Below are 26,414 nucleotides of genomic sequence, written 5' to 3'. Positions count from 1 at the left end.
AAGGATTGGACTCGTCATATAGACCACCAGAAGAAAGTGTGGTCCAGATTAAAGGTGCATCTTCCCATCTCGGAAAATCGGTATTAAAGTGCGTCTTCTCACTAAACAATCCCACACAGGTATGCCCAGCCATTGGGTTTTAGTTAGCTCCAGATGTAGTCAAGCTGACAAACAAGAATAACCAGCACAGCAGTTGACAATTGTTTTCATTTCAGAATAGCTAGCAGAGGGCATTTTTCTGTGTTCCAGCAGCACAAGTCTGAGTGGTGAATGTCCAGCATTCCTGACCCGATAATCACACATTGTCTTGCATGCTGAAGTGTCATATTGTATCTCATTTATGGGCAAATTGTGTTTTAGCTAAAATAGGCATTTCTGAAAATATGAATAAATATTGGCAAAACTTTAATATATGATTATTATGTCTAAAAACAAGATGACTAGTGAGAAAAATAATTCAAGCTTTTGGCTTAAAAGGTGTTAATAAGAGTCTAGAGACAGTTCAGAGCACCTCTGCTCTTCCAGAGGATTTGGATTTGGTTCTCAGCACTCACATGACAGCTCACTGTGGTCTGATGCCATCTTCAGACCTGCACATGCAGGCAAAGCACCTGTACACATGAGATTATGAAAAGTTCTTAGTGATAATAGGAAACGGTGTCTACTACAGGTATGGCCAGCCAGTCCTGTTTTCGGCCCTCTGTTATTTAATTCTGACTATACATTTTTATTACCTCTTTTTTAGGCTTCAACACAACCACCAATGTGGTCATCCTGGCAGGCACAAATCGACCAGACATCCTCGACCCAGCTCTGTTGAGACCAGGCCGCTTTGACAGGCAGATCTTTATTGGTGAGATGGCAGTCACTAGGTTCAGTCGATAATTTGCGGTAGAGATGTGTCTCATGATTACCTTTGTTTCTCCTCCCTTAAATATAATTTTAAAGGACCCCCAGACATAAAAGGACGAGCCTCAATCTTCAAAGTTCACCTTCGACCATTGAAACTTGACAGTGCCTTGGAAAAAGATAAATTGGCCAGAAAACTGGCGTCCTTAACCCCAGGGTTTTCAGGTGAGTGGAAATTGCTCTTGTTCTCAGTGTATTTCAGTCACTGGCAAGGTCCAGGTCATGGTGGTCCCTTTCACTTGGGGGCCTCATCACTTGATTTTACCTTTTAATTATGGGAAACTTCAAATATGTACATAATTAAAGGATGTAGTAAATTGAACCCTAAGCACTTTACCAGCTTTGGGAATGAGCAGGTAGCAATTACCATCTGGGCACTCTATATTTGGCCCATCCTCTGCTCCATAGTGGATTATGAGCAGCTCCTGATAGATGTGGATATCACTTTATCCATACATCTTTTAGGGTCTGCTTTCAAGTGTCTTTTAACAGTTAATGTAGATAGCATGCTGTAATGCTCACCACTACCAGGTGTAAATGTGGGGTTTGGTGTACTGTTGTTGTAGTGCAGCCTCACTATAATTTAACTTTGAAACATTATATCACAAGAGGAATCTATCAGCAGCCTTTCACCTCCAGCCCTGGATAACAGAAATCTACTTTCAGTCTTTGTAGGTTTTCTCATCTGGACATTTCATATACTTCTATTATGCAACATGTTGTCTGGCTTATGTTCTCCTGGAATGCTATTTGTGAGAGACGTCCATGTGGCATCATGTGTTTTGTGGTTCCTCACTATCTGGTGTATGGGCATGCCACGTCTCACTAGCTTGTTCTTCTTCATTTAATAGCATTTGAGTGGTTTCCGCTCCCAATAGTCACCTACAGATTTATGTTCAAGTTTCATGCTGACAATATAGTTGGATTTTGTTTTGCATGCTAGTCAGTGTGTGTGTGTCACTTTATTGGTGAATATAAACCATTTATATTGTGAGATACTAATTTTTTTTCTGATTTGTTGGAGTTTTGTTTTATTATTGCTATGGTTGGATAGGATTAATATCTTCCTAGCTCTTTTGTTCATCTGTACTCTCCTGATACTTAATTTTTCTGTGCTCATATGATTGAGACGTTCCTCCCTCTCTGTCAATAGTATTTCTCTAAGTATATTCTGTGGCTTGATCATCAGACACTGCATTACTTTATCTTTAAGTGTCATTTTTTAAGTCAATTTAAAAATACATCATTGTTTGATATAAGAATCTTGGTTTGCAGTTACCATTTTTTCTGTGTTTTCTTGGTTTATCTCTGATGTTACTCCAATATGTCCCTAGGGCCTCTGCTATGTGTGCTTAGCTTTGTCAGCAGCCAGCTGTGTTGGTTCTGTCCCGCTCCACAGACCTCTGACCACTGGAGTTCTTAACGGTCTAGCTGGAGGCTGGGGGCTTCTCAAGGGTATTTAGGGTTGGGGAAGGAGTCTGTCTGTTCATCCTCCTGCTGGAGTGATGGAGCCGTGGGTGTTGGGGGTCATTGGAGGGTCGTTGTGCTTGACCTCTGCAGCATAGAGCAGCTGGACAGTGGTTCCAGGCATTGATCTGCCTGCGGCCTGCAGGCCCAGTGTGCTTAGACTCCAGTTATCCTCAGCAAGCGATGCCTTCTTCAGCTCTGAGGGTGCAGCTGCCTGCCTGTGTGTGCTCCTGCGGCACAGCTCTCTAAGCCTGTACTGCTGCCTGTGGTTTTGTTCATTGTCAGTCAGCTCCTGGTCCTCATATTTGCTACAGTATCCTTCGGAGCTGTGGCTCATGCTGGGACTGGTAGGTTAATCCAAGTTCCCACTAGCTATTGTTCTGTGTTCTCAGACCACTGGGAAAGCACAAATTTAAAAACTAGGTTCCTTCCAAGATGGCACTTGACTTCCATCATATGGAATAGGAGTCCTCTCCTCTGCTGAAACTTGCCACCAGAATAGATGCTTGTGAGGCCTGTGCTTGTTCTGTGGTAGCACTGCCCATCGCTTCACACAGTGCTGCCTTCTGGATGAAGCTTCTGTTGTCTGATGCCTTGGGGGCTGCATGGCTGGAGAGTGTTCTTTGAGGCCTGGTTTCTTCCACGTCCCCCTTATATGCTCTGCATCTCAGCTGGGACGTCAAGACCTTTGTGACGCAGTGAAGCTGTCTTAATCTTTTGAGTAAATCCCATTTTTCCTACCCTGAGATTTTCTTCCTTCAGGGGTAGTTTCTGTGGGTCACCTTGTCCAGAAGTACTATACTATTTAAAAATTGTTTAATGTATGTTTATTATATGTTATATAAGCATTTTGTCTAACATGTCCATAAGTCATTTTCTCACCAAAGAGGGGTGAAAGTAAAAAAATTAATGAACATTTAAAAATATTGTTATTGGCTCAGTAGTTAAGAGCCTTCCAGAGGTTGCTCTTCCAGAGGTCCTAAGTTCAGATCCTAGCACACATGCAATAGAGAACTCACATTTATAAATAAATAAATTAATAATAATAATAATAAAGAGCACTGTTCCCCTTCTAGAGAACCCAGGTTCTATTCCCAGCACTCATAGCTAACAATCTGGGACTCCAGCTCCATGTGATCCAGAGCCCTCTTCTGGTTGCTGTTGACATTGCATGCAATTGGTGCACAGACATATATGTAGGCAAAGCACTCATACATATATGTAAAGTCAAATAAAAAATTTAAAATGATATCATAGTTTGCTATTACATGAACTATATTATCTACTAAGGTAAATAGTTTTCTAAAGTTACCTGTTTACTACTGATCCTCTCATGTTAGCTCACAGGGCCAAGGTCACAGAACTTGTACTTAATACTAGAATAGTTTAGGGTTCTTACAAATGCCTTAGTTGTATTTTGGCTAAACCTTTTGTCAGTCTGATGGTTCAGATCTGTGTGTGACTGGTGATTGAGCAAGATTTTGTGTGTTCATTGTATAGGTGCTGATGTTGCCAACGTCTGCAACGAAGCTGCCTTGATTGCTGCGAGACACCTTTCAGACGCCATTAATGAGAAGCACTTCGAACAAGCAATTGAGCGAGTGATTGGAGGTAAGTGAGCCTGGTATAACTCGGGTCAGGGTGATAGGTGGTATGTGACTTTAATCCCAGTACTCGGAAGGTGAGAGGAGAACCTCAGATTTGAGCCCAGTCTAGGTTAAATGATTAGACCATGACTTTTTCTTTTTAAAGCTTATAATAGGAATTTCTAGTCCATGACTTCTCTGTTTTGGCAAGAGCTATCCATGTAGCCTTGGGGCCTGCCATGCCATCTCCAGACTTGGCCTCCTGCTTTCTTGTGTCTGAGCCCTTCACCCTCTGAGGTAGAAGGGAGTTTGCTTTGTAATAATGTGGCACACTGAGACAGGTTGGAAGCCTGTGATGAACTATGAGAGATGGTTTGTGAATTCAGATAAGAAGGTGAGGGTTTATAGCATAGTGGGGAGTGCCTGCTTAGTATGCACACAGCCCTGGGGTCCATCTCCAGCACCTGAGAAAGAAATGCCTGAGGAAACAGAAGATGCATTAACTTATCCTTAGTAACTTTTGACCCTGGTAGTTTTGTGGAGTACACTTGTCTTGGGCTATATCATTGAGAGCATAGCTTTTCCCCCCTTCAGAATAATACTTTAAACAAGGCAGAACATATGGGGTGATGGTTTGCCCACCACAGAATGTGCACTGTTATGGTTTGCAATTATAGATCATGATATAAAATGAGGCTTGGAGTCTACCTCTCTGCAGGCTGGGAGAAGCTGAAATTGCAGGTCTCTGAGCTTGCAGTTGGTATTGAACTCTTACACAGGGTTATTTGGACTGGATCTGGGACCTGGTCTTCCTAGAATGTTTCTTGACAAACTCCTTCATCCCTTAAACTGTCTGGCCTGTGTGATGTCCAAGCCAGATTTGAGTAGGAATTCGGGTCTTACACTAGAACGATCTTTCCTGTCCTCTGCCTTCCACTGGCAACAGCCAGCCAGCGTCCTTGTTGTCCCAGGATCTGAGGATTCTACATAACAAAACCAAGCAGAAGACTGTTCGTGCTTTCCTATGAGTTTCATGTTTCACATGACCTAAATGCAGGATTACATTTACATTTCTGTTTATGGGGCTTAAGAGCAAGCCTGGGGCAGAGATGAGAGATACATTTTTGTTGCAGTTGGATATATTTTAGACTTTGCCCTTAGTCTGATTTCAGCAGGGAAGTTTAGGCAGCCTGGTTGTTACGTCTTAGGAAAGGAGTGTATAGTACTGTATCGCTATTTTTTTAATGTCATTGTCACTAAAATAGTGGTTTTGTTATTGTTAGGCTTGGAGAAAAAAACCCAAGTTCTGCAGCCTGAGGAGAAGAAGACTGTGGCTTACCACGAAGCAGGCCACGCAGTCGCTGGCTGGTATCTGGAGCATGCAGACCCGCTCTTAAAGGTGCCGCAGCGTGTATTTCAGCAGGCAAACCAGCTTAGTATATAAGCAGTGTCTGAAAAGGGAGTACACTGTCTCCAGAAATAACAGACACAGTGTAGCTTTGGAGGGATGTAGCAGAAACTTAATGAAGGTTGAAGGAGGTGCTTACCCCTCCTGCAGACACCGAACACATTTAGACATCACACTTTTTCTGTTTGCCGTCCTGGAGATTGAACCTAGGACCTTGTTCATGCTGGATAAATGCTCTACCACTGAGTTATAGGCTCTAGCCCTTTTACAATTTTATCTTATTTTTGAAGTATATGTGGTGTATATGTGTATTTGTGTTCAGGTGTGTGTACACATACACCTGCTCACATGTGTACACTTGAATGTAGAAGCCAAAGGTCAGTGTTGAGTGTCTTTCTCTATTGCTCTCTACATTACTTTAGTTACCATTGTCAACATAGTATCTCTCTCTCCTGGAGCTCACTGATGCGGACAGACTAGCTGGCAGCCAGTCCCAGGGATCCTCCTGTCTGCCTTCTGAGCGCTTGGATTATAGGCATGTAACATTAGCTAGGTGCAGGGGTCTGAATGCAGAGCCTGATGCTTGCACAGCAGTCACTTTACCGACTGCCCCACCCCCTTTTTATTTTGAGGTAGAGCCTCACTAAGTTTCACTGTGTATCCAGGTGCAGGCCTTGAATTTTCACACTTCTGTTTCAGACTCTCAAGGATCTTAGAGTGGGGCCTGTGCTGCTATGCCTGGCTCAGAAAGCCACAGCCAGAGGCAGAGCAGAGTTGGGGGAGGGCTGACTGATAGTAAGCAGCTTTGGCCGTGACTTGAGGGGCTTCTGTAATTACACCATGGTGGTTGAAGGTATTGACCATCTTGAGGTGGCAGAGAAGAGAGTTCAAAATTCCAAAAATACTGAAAATTTCTAGAAACAAATACTCCAGAGTTGAAACCTACATCTGAGCAGGAGCTGACCATATCTGGCTGACTGACAGAGCTGTGTGTGGAATGGAAATCCCCAGAGATCCTGGCCAGAGCACAAGCAGAGGTTGGTGAGGTCTCCCTCTGGAAAGCTTTCAGCTGCCTTGTGATGTCAGAAGATGGTTGCTGGGGTCAGCTGAAAGAGGACTCGCAGAGGGAGTAACATTCACATACACATAAAATAACCTGAGGAGTCTACAGAGAAACCACTAGAATTAATGAGTTAAGAGATGTGCAGAATCCAGGGCTAATATACAAAGATCTGTGGCATCTCTGTATTTGTTAATGGATAATTGGAAAATAAATTTTTGTTTAATTTTAATTTTTCTTTGGAAAATGCAAAGATTAGCCAGGTGTAGTAGCCCATACCTTTAATCCCATCATGTGCATGTAGAAGCAGATATATCTCTATTAATTTGAGGCCAACCTGATCTACATAGCAAGTTCTAAGTCAGTTACAACTGCACAGTGAAACCCTGTCTCAAAAAAAAAAAGAAAAAAAATTCAATTGCATTTTCACCAGATTCTCAACACATAAAACTAAAGTATAAATTTAAGAAAATATCATAGGGCTTATACATTGAATTAAGGTATAAATAAACGTGCATTCTGTTTATAGAATCATATGGTTTTTCTTCCCAAACTGACCTGTAGTCTCATTGCAGTCTGTGTGAGGATTATAGCACTCTTTTGCAGAACCGAGGCAAACACTCCAAATCTCAGCCACACGCTCAGTCCAAATAGGCTTTTTTTTTTTTTTTTAACGTGTGAAGCTGAATTAAGTTTTATGGAGATGATGCTAGCACAGTGGGAACAGTTCAGTGGGAGGATAGCACTGCCTGACTTTCAGACTGTATTGCTGCATCAAAGCCTGTGGCACTGCTGAGGGCACAGTCACACAAACAAGGGATCAACTAATAAATTGAAAGGGAAAGTTTATAAATGGGACCTCACTGAAATTTAAAATGGTTATTGAGGTCCACACATGGTATCACATACCTATAATCTCAGCATTTGAGAGGCAGAGACAGGATTTTAAAATTATGGCCAGTCTGAGCTCCATAAAAAAGTCAGCACTACTGGAAGATGTAACTCAGTGGCAGAGCATGTGACCAGCATGCACAATGAGCCCAGCCTAGGCAGGGAATAAGACTGACTCAAGGAAAAACAAACAGCACCCGTGACTTAGAGAAATGCCATGAGGAAATGTAAAAGGGGAGGTAGGCACATTGTGGTATACTCAGGAGTTTCAGGTCAGCCTGGGCTGTATACTGATTCCCTGTCTCAAAAATATAATCATTCTGAAAATATTTTCTGTAGATATGTGTGACGAAGGAGTTATATTTGGACACAGTAAAGCAGTGGGCAGGATTTCCATATAGACTTTGTACAGTAGGACATAGGAACTGACATCAAGCCAAGAAATTGCAAAGGAATCATAACTAGATACCAGAGCCACTTACAGGCTTTGTGTACTGCTGACATGGCAAATGACTGTTTGCTGGCCTCTATGAAAGAGATCAAGTGGTCCTCACCCAAGATGGATGAGAATGAATTCCACACAGGAATTTTCCTGCTGTGTTAGTGTCAGTAAGCTGGAAACAATCTGGCTGTCCATCAGAAATGAACTGGAAGCCGTGTGTGTGGTGGGGACACTGATGCTTATAATCCCAGCACTTTGGAGGCTGGAGCAATAGGATTAATATGCCATGAGTTCAAGGCCAGCTTGGTGAAGTGTGAGACCTTGTCTCAAAAAACAAAGAATGGATGCTTGATGTGTTTATCTGGCAGCATGCTCTAAAGCTGTAGGAATGAATAAGCAGGCAGTTGGTATACACAGCAGTACGGGTGACTCTCTAACAGGATGAAACCAGGCCCAGAGTACACTGTGCAGTGCCACTCACATGCCATTCTGGAAAGGACAGACTTGTCTCTCAGTGTACATGGTTGCTGTGTGCTCTGTGTGGCAGATGTGGGGGTGTGGTGGCCCCCATTTTACGTATTAGCATTTTGTGTATTAATTGTGGTTGGAAGTTATTAATAAAACTATTTTATACTTAGAGTGATCAGTACTTTATTTATATAGAGAACTCCTTCAATACAGTTAATTTCTAAAGAAAATAGAGCTCACCTAGTTTCATAAAAGTGACTTGGAAGAACAATGACAGCTTTTGAGCCTCTCGTCCCCTTTGTCCTGAGACAGAAGTGTTGTGCTAGAGTTGAGTCAGTGCTGTGGTCTGTCAGAGGAGACTCCAGCCAGCAGTCAGCACGGCTCCTTTACTGAACACTGGTTTTAGTTTGTGGAAGGGCAGAAGTGATTTCTGGAACTCTGAGGTCAGGCAGTTTCTCTCGTCTGCTCAGGACTGCATTGGCAGTGTTGCTTCTTCCGCACAGGTGTCCATCATCCCGCGTGGTAAGGGGCTGGGCTATGCTCAGTACCTGCCCAAGGAGCAGTATCTGTACACGAAGGAGCAGCTGCTGGACAGGATGTGCATGACTCTGGGTGGCCGTGTCTCTGAGGAGATCTTCTTTGGAAGAATCACAACTGGTGCCCAGGATGACTTGAGGAAGGTTACCCAGAGTGCCTATGCCCAGGTGAGTCTGTGGAGCGGGGCTTTGGCCTCCCTTTCTTACCTGCCTGGAAAATTAGCCTTTGTGGATTACTGAAACGACACAGGTGTCTCACTGGCTGACCCCTTTGGCCTCTAAGGGCACCTGAACTCATGGGTAAAGACACATACAGATATACACATAGAACTAATTTAAAATACTAAATAATAAAAACTTATAGAAGAAGAAAATTGTACCATAGTTTTCAAAGTTTTTCCTTAGGGTCCTGCATGTAATGCTTATAGGGAGTTTAAAATTTATTTTTCAAAGTGTTTATTCTTTGAGATAGGATCTAATGTAGCTCAAGCTAGTTCTCACTTGCTAAGTAGCTGAAGGTGATCTTGACTGTGGGTCCCCCCCAAGGGCTGGGTTTCGGTACGCGCTGCAGTGCCCAGCTGTAAAGTCTAATTTCTAAAAAAGAATTCTCTTTCGCTTGGACTATATGAATGTCTTGGCTGTGTGCATGTATATGTACCACATGTGTGCCTAGTGCCCTCAGAGGTCAGAACAGGGCGTTGGACCTCCTAGATGGAGTCTTGCTGGGAACGGAACCCTGCTCTAAAGCCCCTGTGTTTCATTTGTAAGCTCCGTGTCCTCACAGCAGTTTGACAGCTGAACTCGGGTCTTCCTGCAGCGGCAGTTCCTTTTCTTCAGTTTCCACCACAGGCTTCTACAGCCCAGCAGCAGCTGTTTTCTTTGGGCTCCGTCAGAAACTGCTCCACTGATGCAGCTCTTTGCCTGTTCTCCATATCTTGTTTTGACAGTAGTATTTTCTAGCTAGTTTGTTTTAATGTTACATTTCCTCCTAAGACATTATTGCTTATTGTTTGCTCTTATTTCTTTCTAATCTGTTTAAAACGTTTTTGTTTTTTTTTTTTTCTCGTATTTTTTTCCTGCCTTCTAGCACCCGTGAGTCTTGTGTTTGATTCATGGATTCCTTTCTGCTTCCCCCTGCTGGCCCCATTTCTGGAACAGTGGGTCACAGTTTCCTCTGCTAGAGACCTGCATTTCCATCCTGGTTTTCTTCTCTGGAAACATGATTCTGCATCTTACTTCTTTTTCTCACAGTAACTTCACAAGGCATCCACTGTTGTCCGTTCTGCTCTTAGAAGTGGAAAGGGCTAGGATGTGGCGAGGCAGGGAAGCCTGTGCTGTCCCTTGCTCTGGGAACTGGAGTCACACACAATAGAGAGCCTCCATATAGGTGCTGGCGATCGGACCTTGCTCCTCTGGAACAGTATGCAGTGTTCCTAACCATTGAGTCATCTCAAGTCAGTTTAGATAGTACTTCTAGAAGCTTTTGTCTCACTAGTGCCGTCTAGTTTGGGATCCTCACATGAGTTATATAGTACATCAGCATCTTTGCTCCATGGACACAGTTTGTGAAAAAATGTAGATGTCACCTTGTGTCCCATGTTCTCAGGCTGCGACTGTCTGTTCACAGGAAGAACGTGTTGGCAGTTTGCTCATAGCAAGAGCTTCTAGGGCTGGAGAGATGGCTCAGCGGTTAAGAGCACTGACTGCTCTTCCAGAGGTCCTGAGTTCAAATCCCAGCAACCACGTGGTGGCTCACAACCATCTGTAATGAGATCCAATGCCCTCTTCTGGTGTGCCTGAAGACAGCTACAGTGTACTTATATATAATAAATAAATATTTAAAGTAAATAAGTAAATTTTTAAAAAAAGAAAAAAAAAGCTTCTAGCTCTTAACTTTGCTCCAGGCGTATTCTTCAGGCTTAAAGCTGTAGTAGTTTGCCCACTGTTTCCTGAACACACTACTCTCACCACCATCTACAGAGTGTCTTTGTTCACCCTGACAGCCCCTGGTGTAAGTCTTTAAGGGTGACGGTCCTTTGTGTAACCTGTTAGGCCTGGATCTTTTTCAGATTGTTCAGTTTGGTATGAACGAGAAAGTGGGGCAGATCTCCTTTGACCTCCCACGACAGGGGGACATGGTACTAGAGAAGCCTTACAGTGAAGCCACTGCAAGGATGATAGACGACGAAGTGAGGATACTCATCAATGATGCCTATAAGAGAACCGTGGCTCTTCTCACAGAGAAAAAGGCAGACGTGGAGAAGGTAGGTCCCAGCATATTGATACGTCTCTGCACATTGCTTTGCTTGCTTGTGTGTGTGTGTACACGAATATCAATCAAATAATAATTCTGTGGAGTTGGTTCTTTCCTTCCACCTTATGTAAGTTCTAGGAGTTTAATTGAGGTCATCAAGATTGCTCAGCTATGAGCTGGAGAGATGGCTCAGTGGTTAAGAGCACTGACTACTCTTCTAGAGGTCTTGAGTTCAAATCCCAGGAACCACATGGTGGCCCACAACCATCTGTAATGAGATCCAATGCCCTCTTCTGGTATGTCTGAAGACAGTGACAGTGTGCTTATTAAATAAATAGATTTTTTAAAAAAAAAAAAGATTGCTCAGTTAGTGTCTTTACCTGCTGAGCCTTCTTGCCAGCCTTGTTTATTTTTTGAAACAGGGTTTTGCTATGTAACCCTGGCTGGCCTGGAACTCATGTGGAGACCAGGCTGGCACCAATCTTATGATTCCCCTGCCTCTGCCTCCTGAGTACTGGAATTACAGGGTGAGTCACCACATCTGGCATCCTGCAGATCATTCATTCCCTTCCTCCCATCAGCTTGCTGTGTTCCTTCTCTCTGTGGCTGAGTGTCTTCCTCATGCCCGGGGAACAGAATCAAAACTGTTGTGGTTCTTGAGTTAGGTGAGGAGAGACTGTAAACACAGCTTTAGGCCAGCCTCGTTCCCAGGGAGCGTGGCCAGAACACCAGTGAGCCAAGTAGTTAAAAGTTAGAAGCTGCCAGAACGGAGTTCACGATCTCTGCTGTTAGAGAGGATGCCGCCATGATGGAGGTGAGTGGAGGGAGGTGGGGTGCACTTACTGCAACCCTACCTAGATACAGTGCTTCTTACAGTGTATAGCAAGAATTGTTTGTTGGGAGGAAAATATGTTGAATGGGGTGAGAATCCTGAAACACTGATTATAGAGGTACTTTCTGACCCGACAGAGGAGTAGCAAATGAAAGTTGACTAGCTAGTGAGTGGTCTCCTGTGAGAAGGGCTGACGGTTTGCTCAGGGCCTCACCTGTGGAGGAAGGACTTGGCAGGTTGTCTAATTCCTTCTTCAAGATAAGGGGAACTAGCTAACACAGTACCAGCTAAGCCTGCAACTTCCTGAGGTACACAGAGTCATTATCCCCACTTTACAGAGACAAACCACAGAGAGGTCATGTGATGGCTTAAGGTCCCAAAGTCAGTGAGTGACAGAGGCAGTGACCCAGCTGCAGGGCCTTTGCAAATCACCTCAGCCTGTGCTGTGTCCATGATGGCTGTGGGTAGGTACCACTTGGAAGATTACCAGTCTGAGAGGTGCTGTGAGTGTGACATGCTGGTGTGAAAGTGCTCGGTTTATGTGATCAGGTGTCCCATGGTAATGGTGACTAAGGTTTCAGTAGTTACTGTGACTGTGTTGTGTACATGCATGTGTGTGAACAGGATGAGAATCAGAGGCAGCCTTAGAAGGATCCTAGAGCTTTCACTTCTGTGCTCCATTTAGAAAGGGAGAGAAGTGCACTGTTTGCTCTTCTATAAGGGTTCCAGATGAGGAACCGCCCCAAGGTGATAGCATTCCTTTACTACAGCTACACAGTCTTAACTGTAGACATGTATCAGAGTGTGTTTGTCTATTTGCCTATGAAGGATATCTGCAACTTATAACGCACATCTTACTCTAAAATCATATGACCTTATTTATGAGACATGTTCTGTTATCTTAGGTTCTGTTTTATATCTTTACTTTTTAATATTAAAGTTTTTTCGATGTGGATAACTGTTTGCCTGAATGTGTGTGCACAGTGTGCATGTTTGGTGCTCTCAGTGACCAGAAGTGGATATTATACCTCTTTGAACTAGAGTTACGAGATGGTGCTGTACTGGGAACTGAACCCAGGTCCTCTGCAAGAGCAGCAAGTGCTCTAATCATTTGAGCCATCAACCCAGCACCTTAGATTTTTATTAGAAAGAGATCAGCTATAAATAGAAATCTTAACTTTGAGTAGACTTTGCTAAGTAACTTAATGGAAATTGCTTGTACTTCAGGTTGCTCTCCTACTGTTAGAAAAAGAAGTATTAGACAAGAACGACATGGTTGAACTTCTGGGTCCCAGACCATTCGCAGAAAAATCCACGTATGAAGAATTTGTGGAAGGCACTGGCAGCTTAGATGAGGACACTTCTCTTCCTGAAGGCCTTCAGGATTGGAACAAGGAGCGGGAGAAGGAGGAGGAGAAGAAGAAGGAGGAGCCCCTGAATGAGAAGGTTGTCAGCTAGGCCTGGGGCTGGAGGTCTCTCTACTTTGTCCTCCCAGGGCTTCAGTCTGCAGTTTCAGCAGCAGCTTTCAGAACAACAGCCCTGATGCAGAGCCAGCTGCTGATTCAGCCAGGCTGTGAGGATGACCTCCACTGCAGCTGCAGAGCATCAGCATCTGCCTGGGCTCGGAAGGGGACTCGCCTGCCCCTCCGCCTTGGCCTCATGAACAGTGGCTAGAATAGGAGACAGCACCACCTGTCCCGTGGGAGAAGATTCTTTTCCCATCACCCTCCTCATTCCTCCTCCTGTGACGTCTCTGCAGACGTGCTATGAAATTCAGTTGGAGTCATAATATTTTGATTCAGCCAAATATTTTCAAATTTGAATTCAGATCACTTGTTTTAATGGAGTGGTTTTCTATAGAGAATTGTAACATATTTAAAAACGTGAATGTATTGTGTAAATACGGATTCTTTACATCAGAAATAAAAGGTGGACATTGTACTTTTTTCCTGAGCATATAAAGGGTTACCATGCTGTTATGTTTAGAAAACAATGTCAAGAATTTAAGCGTTGTCTTGGAAATGGATTCCTCAAAATCTCACTTTGCTGGTCTCATCAGTTCCCACAGCCTTCCAGATTCATGTCCTGGACCAGATGTTGGATCCAAGAGCCAGTCGTTGGGAGAAGCTGTGCTAAATGCACCAGCTAGGCTCTTCCTGAGCTGTTCATGACATGATGTTCATTGTACCATCTAGGCTAGGCTGCCCTGAACCACCTCAGTTCAGTGAGATGGATCAAAGTCCCTGATGGTGCTGGAGATGGGCGTGGTAACTGTTGCTCTTGTCAGTCACTAGAGAGGGTTATAAAGGTTGCACAGTGAAGATTGACTCTCATCTTCAAACACAATAGTTTGAGCTTCAAGGTACTACTATCTATTTTTGCTTTTTTTTTTGTTAAGTCAGATTTACTCTGAGGCCTAGTCTGGCCTAAAAGTCACTGTGCACTGAACTTACAGCAGTCTCTCTGCTTTGGTTTTCTTTTTTAGAGATTAATTTTTATCTTTTAAATATGTGTATTGTGCCTGAATTTGTCTGTGTACTACATGCATGCCTGTCCCGAGGATAACAGAGTAAGATCTCCTGAGACCACAATTATAAACAGTTGAGAGCTGCTCTGGATGTGGATGCTGCTAATGGACCCTGGGTCCAATGAACAGCCCGTGTTTTTAATGTCTCTCCAGCTTTTAGGATTTTTAAGTGGCGTGTGCATGTGTGTGAAGGTGCCCATGGAAGTCAGAAAGTCTATCAGATCCCCCAGAGGATGCTGGGATTTGTAAGGTCCATGTGTGTCTTCATTGCTGAGTCATGCCTCCAACTCCCAGCTTTGTTTTTCTGGGTACTGGGGATTATAGGTGTGAGCCAACATGCCTGGCCATTTTATTTAGCTGCATCCCATAAAAACATTCCAGCTTGCCTAGTGCATTGTTGATGTGGGGACAGTGTCCTTTAGGCATACAAGTGGCATCTCTGGGGTAGTCTCCCAGTAGAGGTAGGAGCTAGTGATGGTGTATGTTCCAGCCCAAGCCACTTTGCAGTGGATCAGAGATACATCTAGGAACCTCCGCTCTCATATCTGCTCGGCCTGGTCATTTGCAGAAGGACCACACTATACCTCATCTTCTCCCCACTGGATTCTTTTGGGAGATTGTCCAATGGGGAGTTGTTGAGGCTTTAAGGCCTACTTAGTCATGTTGGTATTTAGTGGTAGGTGAACTGTTACCAGATTTGTAGTCCTTGACAGAGATGTAGTAATGCAGCTTGAGCCTCTCCTGTGGAAGAGAAATAACCGGCCAGAGACCAGATTGCTTCTAGAACAATGGAAGAAATGTCCTTCAGTGGCTTGTAGAGTGGCCAGTTCTTAGCTTACCTGAAGGAACTGAAGTCTTCAAGCAGATAAGCCCGAGACTTTGGGCCTTTACAAGTAAGTGTTCATTCTCCTGCCCTTGTGTGGTTGCTTCACAAAAAGGTGCCAGCAGATACCAGGTTCTGGCACACTTAGGGACAGGAGAGTGGTGTCTCTCATACTGGGAAAATGACCATTTGCACATGTGGGGGATGTCCCTCCTGCACAGGAATGCATACAGCAAGGTTTAGCTATATGGTAGCAGTTGAAATCTGACCCACAGCACACCCTACTCCAAACAGCTATTTTCAGGATAGATGTGATATTCTGGTATCTCACAAAATAGGTTTATGAAAAATGAGACCATACTTTGATGAAGTTCAAGAGACCAATGAATAAGTTTAGCATTTTATTATGAATGGATTGTCATAAAGTTCCATATTATGTATTCAGTTAAGGCAACACTGCAGCTTTAGTTTATTTATCACCAAGGATGAAAAACAAATCCTTATGCTAACTCCCCTGCTAACTCTGATGGGGGCAGGAGGTACTTAATAAAAGGGTCACTTTCTTTAGCCTGTATGACCCCTACTTTGCTTTCAGTGTTCTATATAATAAACCCTCCCTGGTCTGGTGGGACTGTCAGTTCTCTGATAAAGCAAAGTTCTCTGTTCCAGGTAACCTGGGGAACAGTGTGGTATATTGAGAGGGGCCTGTGACATGCTTAGACCAGGGCACCACTGCCACACCATCAGGGCTTAGAGCAGATGTGTACTGTAGCATCTTATGGCCCCTACTCATTGATCTCTTCTTCATCCTCATCTTCAAAAGCCTCTTCCCCATCATTGACCGTGGCATCCTGGTACTGCTGGTACTCCGACACCAGGTCGTTCATGTTACTCTCCGCCTCGGTGAACTCCATCTCGTCCATGCCCTCGCCGGTGAACCAGTGCAGAAAGGCCTTGCGGCGGAACATGGCTGAGAACTGCTCCGAGATGCGCTTGAATAGCTCCTGGATGGCAGTGCTATTGCCAATAAAGGTGGAAGCCATTTTCAGGCCCCGTGGTGGGATGTCACACACGGCTACCTTGACATTGTTGGGGATCCACTCCACAAAGTAGCTGCTGTTCTTGTTCTGGATGGCCAGCATCTGCTCATCCACCTCCTTCATGGACATGGGGCCCCGGAAGACAGTGGCGACGGTCAGGTAGCGGCCATGGCGTGGGTCACAGGCAGCCATCATGTTCTTGGCATCAAACATCTGCTGTGTGAGCTCAGGCACTGTCAGAGCACGGTACTGCTGACTGCCCCGGGCTGTGAGGGGGGCGAAGCCGGGCATGAAGAAATGCAGGCGCGGGAAGGGCACCATGTTCACAGCCAGCTTGCGCAGGTCGGCATTGAGTTGACCAGGGAAACGTAGTGACGTGGTGACACCACTCATGGTGGCAGATACCAAGTGGTTGAGGTCGCCGTAGGTGGGTGTGGTCAGCTTGAGTGTACGGAAACAGATGTCGTAGAGGGCCTCGTTGTCGATGCAGTAGGTCTCATCCGTGTTCTCCACCAGCTGGTGGACCGACAGCGTGGCATTGTAGGGCTCCACCACGGTGTCCGAGACCTTGGGCGACGGCATGACGCTGAAGGTGTTCATGATGCGGTCTGGGTACTCCTCCCGGATCTTGCTGATGAGCAGGGTGCCCATGCCTGAGCCCGTGCCCCCGCCTAGCGAGTGGGTGAGCTGGAAGCCCTGCAGGCAGTCACAGTGCTCACACTCCTTGCGCACCACATCCAGCACCGAGTCCACCAACTCCGCGCCCTCAGTGTAGTGGCCCTTGGCCCAGTTGTTCCCGGCACCCGTCTGTCCTGCAAGGCAGCAAGATTCCAAAGGGGATGTCAGTGACAGGCTTCCTCCAATCAATTTTTTTCAGTGAAAGAGACTGGAGCAAAAGGAACAGGAATCAGGCTGTAACAAGTACACATCATGGTGCCTAAAAGGCAGATGAGCAGGTACCCCTTCAGGGGCCAATTGTATATCCAGGGGCCAGGGGCCTGCTCACTAAAACAGTGCACTTAATACGCCGAGGCCCTGAATCTGGAATCAACCATAGGACATTATATTAAACAACAAAGTTTTAAGATATATTTGTCCTGACCTAGTCATGTCATTTCTTTTTGTTTTGAGTCAGTCTACCTGGCTGTACTTGTGGCTGGCCTCAAACTCATGTAGCCCCACCAGACTGAGCTCAGATCTTATTTTTAAATAATTTTGGCACATGGTAAAGTTCAAAGAGGATAGAGAATACAATGTATACATCATAGTTTTGAGCTTTCTGAACTTTGCCCTAATCCAAAAAATCCAAATTACTTCAAAACCCAAAACTTTCTGAGCCTTGATGTGATGCCATGGATGGGAAACTTCATGCCTGACCTCACGTGACCAGTCCAAAGTGCAGAAGCTCTGAAAATGGTGTATGAACTGCTTCAGGGTCTACGCGTAAAGTGTATGAAGAACAACTCATGTTCACTCCAAGGATTTTTAGGTAAAGAATGTTCAGCACGTGCTATGAACAAACATGTATTCTCTTCTCAAGACAGCAGTTTGTGTCTAGACAGGGTCTGTCTATCAGAGACCTGTCCTTGCAACCAGGGATATAAGAGGTGCATACCACCGTGCTCAGCTCCAAACCAGCAGTGATATTTAATGTGAACAGGCAACTCATTTATCACCCAAGATACTTCTGCACATTTTCCAGGGAACTACTGCTTTCACACCTGTAGCTGAAGACCAGCACAGATGTGATTCCTACCCTCTAACTGTATCCAGTCCAGCTGTAGAAAGGGGCCTAACGTGCCTCCAAGAATTCTCAGTTTTATCGACAGAGTTCAAGTGGAGAGCCAAGACCGTGTAGTTGGCCAGTGTGTTACAGAGCGGCTCCTACCCTACAGGCCTTCTTAGCCTTCCTTTACAGAAGAAACTGAAAACACTGGCGGTTAAATTTTAAACACTCCCTTTTCTGTTCCTTGAATCACAAAACTTACATTTAATACTAAAGAAAGCATTGCCCCGACCTAGAAACACAAACCTATGTGTAGCACAGCATATGTATGTAAGTTCATGTAGGGATATACTTAAAAAGGATTCGAGGGAGAACTGGGGAAATATATTTAGTTTTCTAGGTGCTGTGCACCTCCTTATTAAAAATGTGTATCACACGACACTGCTACAAAAGTTTTTAAAACTGCAAATGACAACATTTAGAAATATCCGTGCACTTCATGTACATGACGGCAGACATTACCTGGATTGGACGGTTTGATGATCATTATACCAGAACAATCCTGTCTATGTGTACACAGGATGACTTATGTTTTATGTCAATTTTATCTGCCTTTAATCCCAGCACTCATGGAGGTAGATCCTTGAGTTTGAGGCCAGCCTGGTCTAGTAGTGAGTTCTAGGACAGCCAAGGACACACAGAGAAACCATGTCTTGAAAGCAAAACAAAACCAAAAACAACACAAACAAAAACAAGACCCACCCCATCTGCACCATTGCATGCCAAAACTCAAAATCCAACGTAATCTTCCTTTAGGGTATATTTGTAGGCTAGAGAAATGGTTCAGTGATTTAGAGTATTTAATTGTTCTTGCAGTGGACCTGGGATTGTTTCCTGGTACTCACATGGCCCGCTCACAACTATGTTTAACTCCAGTTCTAGGTTTTCTAGCACCCTCTTCTGGTCTGTTCAGGTACTGCATGCGTGTAATGCATATACATACTTACGATCACTCATACACATGTAAAAAAATAAAATCTCCAGAACACCAAATCACTTGTGTGTGCAAACATGTAGGAGTGAGTGTATGCGGAAAACATACAACCTCATGGCCACCGTGGGGCTGAGGCAGTCCCTACTGTTACACTATACACACTTAAGCCATGTTTGGACAAGACATGTGAAGACACTTTGATTTCACTCGGTGATGAAAAAATTAATTGCATTTCAATATTAAAAGGAGGATTTTGACCCCGGCATGACCATGGTGGCCTCCCTCTTGCCAGCCTCAGGAGGGTGCTCAGATTCTTGCTCCTGCCGTTCATGACCCTCTGTGTACAGTGAGGCACCAAGACCATCGACAGAACAGCTGGGTGGTGGTCTGGGCGGACCTGATAGACACTGACCCCTCTAGCCTCCGAGGGGGCCATTTTCTTGTTCAGCTTTTCCCTGGTCTAACCTTGTCTAAGATGAGCCTCTCTTCCATCCTGTCCAGCTGTGCCAGCCAGTGAAACCTGGCTGTCTTCTCTGAGCCGACTCTAAGATGATGCCTTGGGTTTCTACAGCTGTGGTTAAAACACCATGACCAAAAGCAACTTGGAGAGGAGGGCTTATTTCACCTTACGGTTTATAATCTATCATGGGAAGAAGCAAAAGCTGAAAAGGCAGAAACTAATGCAGAGACCATGAAGGGGTGTTGCTTACTAACTTAACCTGCTTTCTTTTAGAACCTAGGACCATCTAACCGGGAATGGCACTGCCCACGATGGGCTGGACCCTCCCACATCCATCACTAATTAGGAAAATGCCCCACTGGCTGGGTGTTGGTGCATGCCTCTGATCTCAGCACTGGGAAGACAACGGTAGGCAGGTTTCTGTGAGTACAAGTCCAGCTTGGCCTACAGAGTGAGTTCCAGGACAGCCAGAGCTACACAGTGATGCCCTGCCTCAAAGAACAACAGCCACCACCAGAAAAGAAGAGGAAGAGAACAAGGAAGAGGAGGTGGAGGAGAAAAGCAAAGAAATAAGGGAAGGACAGAAAGATGGAAGGAAGAAAGGATGGGAGGGAGGAAGGGAGGGAGGGAGGGAGGAAGGAAATGCCCTCAGACTGGCTTGCCCACAGGCCAATCTGTGGGGGTATTTTCTCAACTGCAAGTCCCTCATCCCAAAAGCCTCTAGCTCTTGTCAGGCTGACAAAACACTAGCCAGCACAGATTGTCACTGTCCTTAAGCACCCACAGACTAATGTCTATCCCCTATCCACATAACTCAGCAGGCAGCAGCCAAGCTGGACCCCAGGCCAGGCAATGAGAGGAACAAACCAGACGTCAACTCGGAACTTAGGGTTGACCTTGTGCTGGGAACTCGGTGTAGGACCATCCCTTCTTCACAGAAGGCTGCACGCACGGTCAGAGCCTGGGAACCATTCATTAAAAGTGCGGAAAGAGAACCGTAAATCAAGCTTGCTCAAGCTTTAAGCATCCCAGTGACACTGAACTCCTCCAGTTTATGGCAGCGACTCAGATCCCCCGCTACCCAAAGCACGGATTAGCCCCAAAGTATTCTCTGCTCTTGACAAAAGAAGGAAGCTGGTGACTTTTTAAAAAATATTTTGCCTTTGTCTCCTAGCAACAGATTATCCCTGCTTAAATATCTGAGGGTCATAAGTTGAACATCTACACAGTGCACTTGGCCATTAATCAGTGACTCCAGCTTGTTAAACACAGGCTGCAAACCTGAAGCTTGGCAGGCACACTGCAGACGCCTAGGCTTTCCTTACAACCCCTCCCTCTGCCTTTCCTCCAACTCACACTGGGTGAAGAATTAAGTCTGCCAGCTCTCCGTGCTCCCGGGCTCCTCGGTTAGTCCTGCGTTTGAGGAAAAACTACAAACCCACAAAGGGGCTTTAAGGAAACAGGCTGTCTGGCGCTTAGCTTCCTTCCACATTCTCCTTGGCAGGGGTGCCATGTAAGCAGCAAATGCCATTGGGAACTCTCACTTTTCAAAATGATATATTACTAATGCAATCTCTCTCTCTCTCTGAAACAGGGTCTCTATGTAGCCCTTGAACTCAAGAGTTTCACCTGCCTCTGCCTCACAAGTGCTGGGACAAAAGGCACGTGCCATTTCAAACTGTTTCAGAACCGAGACACCAGCTTACTGATTCAGTCTTTTGGTGCTGAAGAAGGGCCCTGCTTGACAATGCTCTTTAATGTTCCAAAGCTAGCTGAAGGCTGAGACCCTGCTAAAATGAACCATCCATGAGTCAGCTGTAATGTAGACAGTTCTGAATGAGGACGTGAGTTCAAATCCCCAGAACCCATAAAATCTGTGCATGAGCTCACTGGCCAGTAGGTAGAGCCATAACAAAGAGAAATTTACATAAATAAGCATTTCAGACAAGCGAGGATTTGTGTTTTTATAAACAAGGTTTCGTTCTGTAGCCCAGGGTACCTTCAAATCACACTATATAGACCAATCTGTCCTTAAATCCAGTGACTACCCTGCTTCAGCATTCTGGGTGCTAAAATTAATAGTTATGAGCCTCCACACCCAGCTTATCTTAAGTCACAATTCTTAATTAAAAATATTTTCCAACTTGTTAAATTACAATTAAAAAATTTATGTCAGGACTTGTTAAAATTTTTAAACATTCATGCATTGAGCACACTGTTACAACCTTTAATTGTAGCACTTGGAAGGCAGAGGCAGGCAGGCAGAACTCTGAATTTGAAGCCATCTTGATCTACACAGAAAGTTCCAGGCAAGCCAGGGCTACATAGTAAGACCCTGCTTCAAATAATAATGATAATAATAATAATAATAATAATAATAATAAATAATTTATTATTTGGTTTTTTAGGACAGGGTTTTTCTGTCTAGCCTTGGCTGCCTGGAGCTCACTCTGTAGACCAGGCTGGCCTCAAATTCATAGAGATCCACCTGCCTCTGCCTCCCATGTGCTAGGATTAAAGGTGTGCAACACCTTTAATTACACCACCCCATGTAATTCTTAAAAGGGAGCGGGAAGAAATAGTAAAGCTACTTGGCCCCATAGGAAACACAGGTGTCTGTGTTATTTCCTCTCAGGATTGCTATCTGCTGGGGCCTCTGAAGAAGGGGCTGGGATATAGAGATTTCACTCTCTGTAATGCTCATAGGCCAGGAATCACTCTTAGAACACTCCCGCTCCCCGGGAATACACTCCACCTTTCACAAGCATGGCTTGGCATCCCTAACCTGAAAATTCAAAATGCTCCAAATCTGAAGTCTTTTGAACATCTACAAAGTGCCACAAGTGGACCATCCCAGTTCAACCCCTGGCACCACGACAAAATACATGAAAATGAAACAAGAAACTCAAGCAAGCAAGTGGGTGGAACCTACCGAAGATGAAGTTGTCAGGCCGGAAGAGTTGCCCAAAAGGCCCAGACCTCACACTGTCCATGGTCCCGGGCTCCAAGTCCACCAGGGCAGCCCTGGGTACATACTTCTTAGCTGGAGTGGGGGGAAAGCCCAGAGTTACTTCCAGGTTTCTGGGGAAAATAATCGACTCAGCAAGTCCCACCAGGTCAGAGCTGACTGGCAGGGATAACCAGTCTTGTCAGAGAGGGTACTGTGAGTTTCTCTATCACAGATGAGGAACGACTAAGGCGGGACTAATGGGAAAAATCAACACTCCTGCCTACTTCATGTCCAGAAATAAACAAGATCTGTGGCACCTGCCCTGTGGATATCCACATACCTACAGGTACCCAAGCTCTATGTGCGGCTCCCAGGTGCCAGCCCAGGGGTTCTGTGTCCCTTGGAGTACAATATGATTGTGTAGCACCGCAGGACACCAGGGCAAGCTGTGCTTCCCATCACGTGAGGACAGGCTTTACAGGATCTGGATTTTCCCCACATCCTGCTTGGTTCTGCACAGGACCGAGGTGGGCAAAGGGTCAACAAATGTCACCCAGCGACTAAGAGAAGTGCAGTGAACTCTTAGGGGTTTCTCTTTAAGAGCTGCCATGTGTTTCAGGTCGACTTATGTGAACGGCATCCCATGATCCGTATCTACCGCCCTTCCCGGTTCTGGGTGAGCAAGTGGGAAGTAACTCTAAAAGTCTGGTGACTCCAGAGAGTGTCTTCGGATGTGTCACGCCGCGGGAGCCTGAACATGCCATTTCTGGGTGTCTGTGCCCTGGGATTTCGTTGGTTTGTGAGGTGTGTGTCACACTTTTATAATAAGACTTGCCTGTAAAGTATCCTTCAGAGGGCAGAGGTGTTATTATTCCCAAACTGGGATTACCCAGAGTCTAGAATTTTACTAACCTCCCCATTAATTGCTCAGAGCTGTCTACAGTCTTGGCGTCCAATGAATGTAATCTTAGATAAAGGACTAGAAAAAAAAATCACTTAAGCAAGTGTCTCTCAAACTTTTTGCTAAGCTTCCTTAATAAAAGATGCCTTTAAAATTCCATTGCATTCGGCTACTCCCGCTCTATTCTTTGAAAGCTTAAAAAGACGGCCTGGGAGCGATGAGGTTATTTCACAACCTCAACGGATGGTTTGGTTCAAGCCTTCGGGATAGGCCGGATCCCACAGTTTGAACAGACCTAGGGCGGGTTTCCCGCTCCAGGGGGAGTGAGGGAGTGGCCGGGCATCCAGCTCCATCCCGCCCTAACTTTTCCCCAAGCAAACTCTGCCGGCGCCAAAAACCGCGAGCCTCCCCCTCCCCGTCCAGCCCGGGGACCCGGCAGGGTACGGTCGGGTCCTGCCAGGGCATGCCCGAAAGGCAGCCGGGAAAGCCCGGAGCGGGCGCCGGAGGCTGGGGGCCGAGGGGGTGTAGTGGGGGGGAGGGGGACAGCCCGAAGCCGCGCGACTCACAGGATGACTCATTGTAGTAGACGCTGATCCTCTCCAGCTGCAGCGCCGAGTCGCCCACGTAGCCTCCGGCCGGGTCGATGCCGTGCTCATCGCTGATCACTTCCCAAAACTTACGAGGGGACGGCGAAGGGACAGGGAGTCAGACCCGGAGCCTGGGAAGTCCCCGCCACCCGCACCGGGACCTGTGGCCGACTCTGAAGAACCGGATCCCCGAGCCCGCAGACCCGGGCGCAAACCCTGGGTGGGAACCCTGGGTCAGCTCCCCCGGATCCGTGACCCACTCTCCCCACCAGGTCGCCGCAGGAACCTGGGGTTTAGTCCCCAGGGCCAATTCTCGAGGGCGCGCCCTTCGGGACCCGTGGCCCACTCTCCGAGTCGAGCCCTGGGGCGCACCCTCTGGAACACACAACTGGGACTGGTGGCCCACTTCGAGCCGGATCCCGAGGGCCAGCTGGGCCCACTTTCCTGGCCGGATCTCGGCCCGAGGGGACACGGGGCGGGTTCTCCGGGGCTTGCTCTCCAGGAGTGCGCAGGGTCAGCCTGGCTCGGAAGAGCAAGGCGGGGTCCTCCGAGGCCCCGGACGCTAACTACCCACCCGCGGGAGTGGACCGCGCCTGGACCCACCTTGGTACCGATCTGGTTCCCGCACTGGCCCGCCTGGATGTGCACAATCTCCCTCATGGCGGGCGAGTCTGCGCTCGGGCGCTGGCTCTCCCGACTGCGGCGTGACTGCGGCCGGCCGCGCGCTCCCGGGACTTGACCCCTCTCGGCCCTCCGCCCTCGCCTTTCCCTCCAATGGCAGCCGGCTGTCCCGCTTGCAGTCCCCGCCCCCTCCCAAAGGCTAGCGGGCGGATCCCAAGCCCCGTTCGTGGTCCTGACAGCTGGAACCCTGGGCGTCCGGTTAGGAGGAACCGGGTGGACTGGCGGGGACTCCCGAGGAGATAAGGGAAGCCCTAGACTCTCACTGCATCGCGGTGCTATTAGTACCCAGGGTTTTGATCACCTGTAACCGGGCGAGTTACTACGCTCCCAAAAGAGCTGGGAGAGCCACCCCATAACCCTGCGGGTGGAAGGCGACCTTTGAGACCCGACGTGGATTCTTTTGGTTGCCTCACTACCCTAGGCACGCGTTTTTAGCTTGCATCTTTCTGCCTGCCTCTACAGCCCCAACCATGAAGTGACTCTATCGCTACATTTGATTAACAACACCCTATCCACGGAACGTGCTCTGTAGGGCAGGACTCGCTCCTACCCTTAACCCCTCAACTTCTGGGGGGGGGGAAGCAAAAAACAAAACTGAGCACTGTCATGTGGGAGGGACAATACACAGGCGCAGTGCTGCTGGAGAGAGGGGACCAGGAGGAAAGGGACCACAAACGGCCTGCCTTTGTTGTCTCAGCAGAGGCAAGGGGCCACTGGGAGATGCGGGAATGCCCAACAACTATGATGCCCAAGGCCCCAAGTTTCTTGTATGATGGCTCCCAGTCTGTTCTTGACCTCAGCAACTTTGCCACTGCTGGGCATTCCCTTCTTAACCCATAAAGACTGGTCACCAGCGGGGATGGTAGGCATGTCCTGACACCAGGGAATCTAGAATGCTCTGGAATCCCATGGGAGACTCTTCTGGCAAAGATCTCACACAATGCCGGGGGTGGGGGTGGGGGGCACGAGCAGGTGAAAATCGATGTATCCGTAGGGACCCAGAGAGGAACAGGCCCTGGCTGAAACGACTTGCTTTTTCTGATCTGGTGGTGACACTCGCGGCTTATGAAGGCTTATTCTGGAGACACCTGAGTGACTCTCAGGTGCCAGGATTCTTTGCCACCCATAGTCTGCGCATCCGGCAAAGATTCCCAGGTGTTCTCAGAATGCTTCCCGTCAGGACACTCTGTGTCCTCCTGACCCCAAGCCAGGCAGAAATGCCACACAAAAATGAGGAAGCAGTAAGATCTGTAATTGGAAGCAGTGGTTTCTTTTTAGATATGTGAAAACTAAGAACACCCTGGTGTGGAGCTGGGGAAGTCCTTCGTTTGCCCGTATGCGCGCAGGAAGTCCTTCGTCAAATCCCCAGTACTTCATATAACTGGTTGTGGTGGTATGCACTTGCATTCCTAGTGCTCAGAGGTTCAAGATCAATCTAGGCTAGAAATACAAAAATGAGAGAGAGAGAGAGAGGAGAGAGGAGAGAGAGAGGAGAGAGAGAGAGGAGAGAGAGAGGAGAGAGAGGAGAGAGAGAGGAGAGAGAGAAAGAGAGGAGAGAGGAGAGAGAGGAGAGAGAGAGAGGAGAGAGAGAGGAGAGAGAGAGGAGAGAGAGGAGAGGGAGAGAGAGAGAGAGGAGAGAGAGAGGAGAGAGAGGAGAGGGAGAGAGGGAGGGAGAGAGAGAGGGAGAGAGAGAGGGAGAGAGAGAGAAAGAGAGAGAGAGAGAGAGAGCACAAATTCCAGTGAACCTGTGTATCTTGGCTAGAATCACCTGAAAGGAGGGAAACCCAAATTGAGAAGATAATACTCCCATAAGATCCAGCTGTAAGACATTTTCTTAATTAGCAATTGATGGGAGAGCCCATTGTGTGTGGG

General features: G+C 46.5%; 2 protein-coding genes across 2 annotated transcripts in view; one reads left to right on the top strand and one right to left on the bottom strand.

Annotated features, from left to right (window-relative positions):
* Nucleotides 1-13,799, top strand: part of AFG3L2 (AFG3 like matrix AAA peptidase subunit 2) — a 40,828-nt gene extending 27,029 nt beyond the window's left edge. Inside the window, exons 11-17 of the mRNA XM_080919987.1 lie at nucleotides 746-853; nucleotides 949-1,074; nucleotides 3,877-3,987; nucleotides 5,246-5,361; nucleotides 8,735-8,935; nucleotides 10,837-11,031; nucleotides 13,081-13,799. Coding sequence (XP_080776113.1) covers nucleotides 746-853; nucleotides 949-1,074; nucleotides 3,877-3,987; nucleotides 5,246-5,361; nucleotides 8,735-8,935; nucleotides 10,837-11,031; nucleotides 13,081-13,311 — 1,088 coding nt within the window. The 3' untranslated portion in view covers nucleotides 13,312-13,799. The remainder of the gene's footprint in view (nucleotides 1-745; nucleotides 854-948; nucleotides 1,075-3,876; nucleotides 3,988-5,245; nucleotides 5,362-8,734; nucleotides 8,936-10,836; nucleotides 11,032-13,080) is intronic.
* A 1,806-nt stretch (nucleotides 13,800-15,605) lies between these two features.
* On the bottom strand, nucleotides 15,606-24,572 carry TUBB6 (tubulin beta 6 class V). The gene is made up of 4 exons (XM_080919986.1): nucleotides 24,465-24,572; nucleotides 23,841-23,949; nucleotides 22,356-22,466; nucleotides 15,606-17,055 (listed from the first exon to the last, which is right to left on the bottom strand). Exons 1-4 carry the CDS (start codon nucleotides 24,519-24,521, stop codon nucleotides 15,989-15,991), a joined length of 1,344 nt encoding a protein of 447 aa, XP_080776112.1. The 5' UTR covers nucleotides 24,522-24,572; the 3' UTR covers nucleotides 15,606-15,988.
* Between the last annotated feature and the right edge of the window lie 1,842 nt (nucleotides 24,573-26,414).

Source organism: Micromys minutus (assembly GCF_963924665.1).
Source record: "Micromys minutus genome assembly, chromosome: 8".
In the NCBI taxonomy this organism is placed as follows: domain Eukaryota; kingdom Metazoa; phylum Chordata; class Mammalia; order Rodentia; family Muridae; genus Micromys; species Micromys minutus.
Note: the sequence above shows the minus strand (reverse complement) of the source record. Positions and strands in the feature narration are given on the sequence as shown.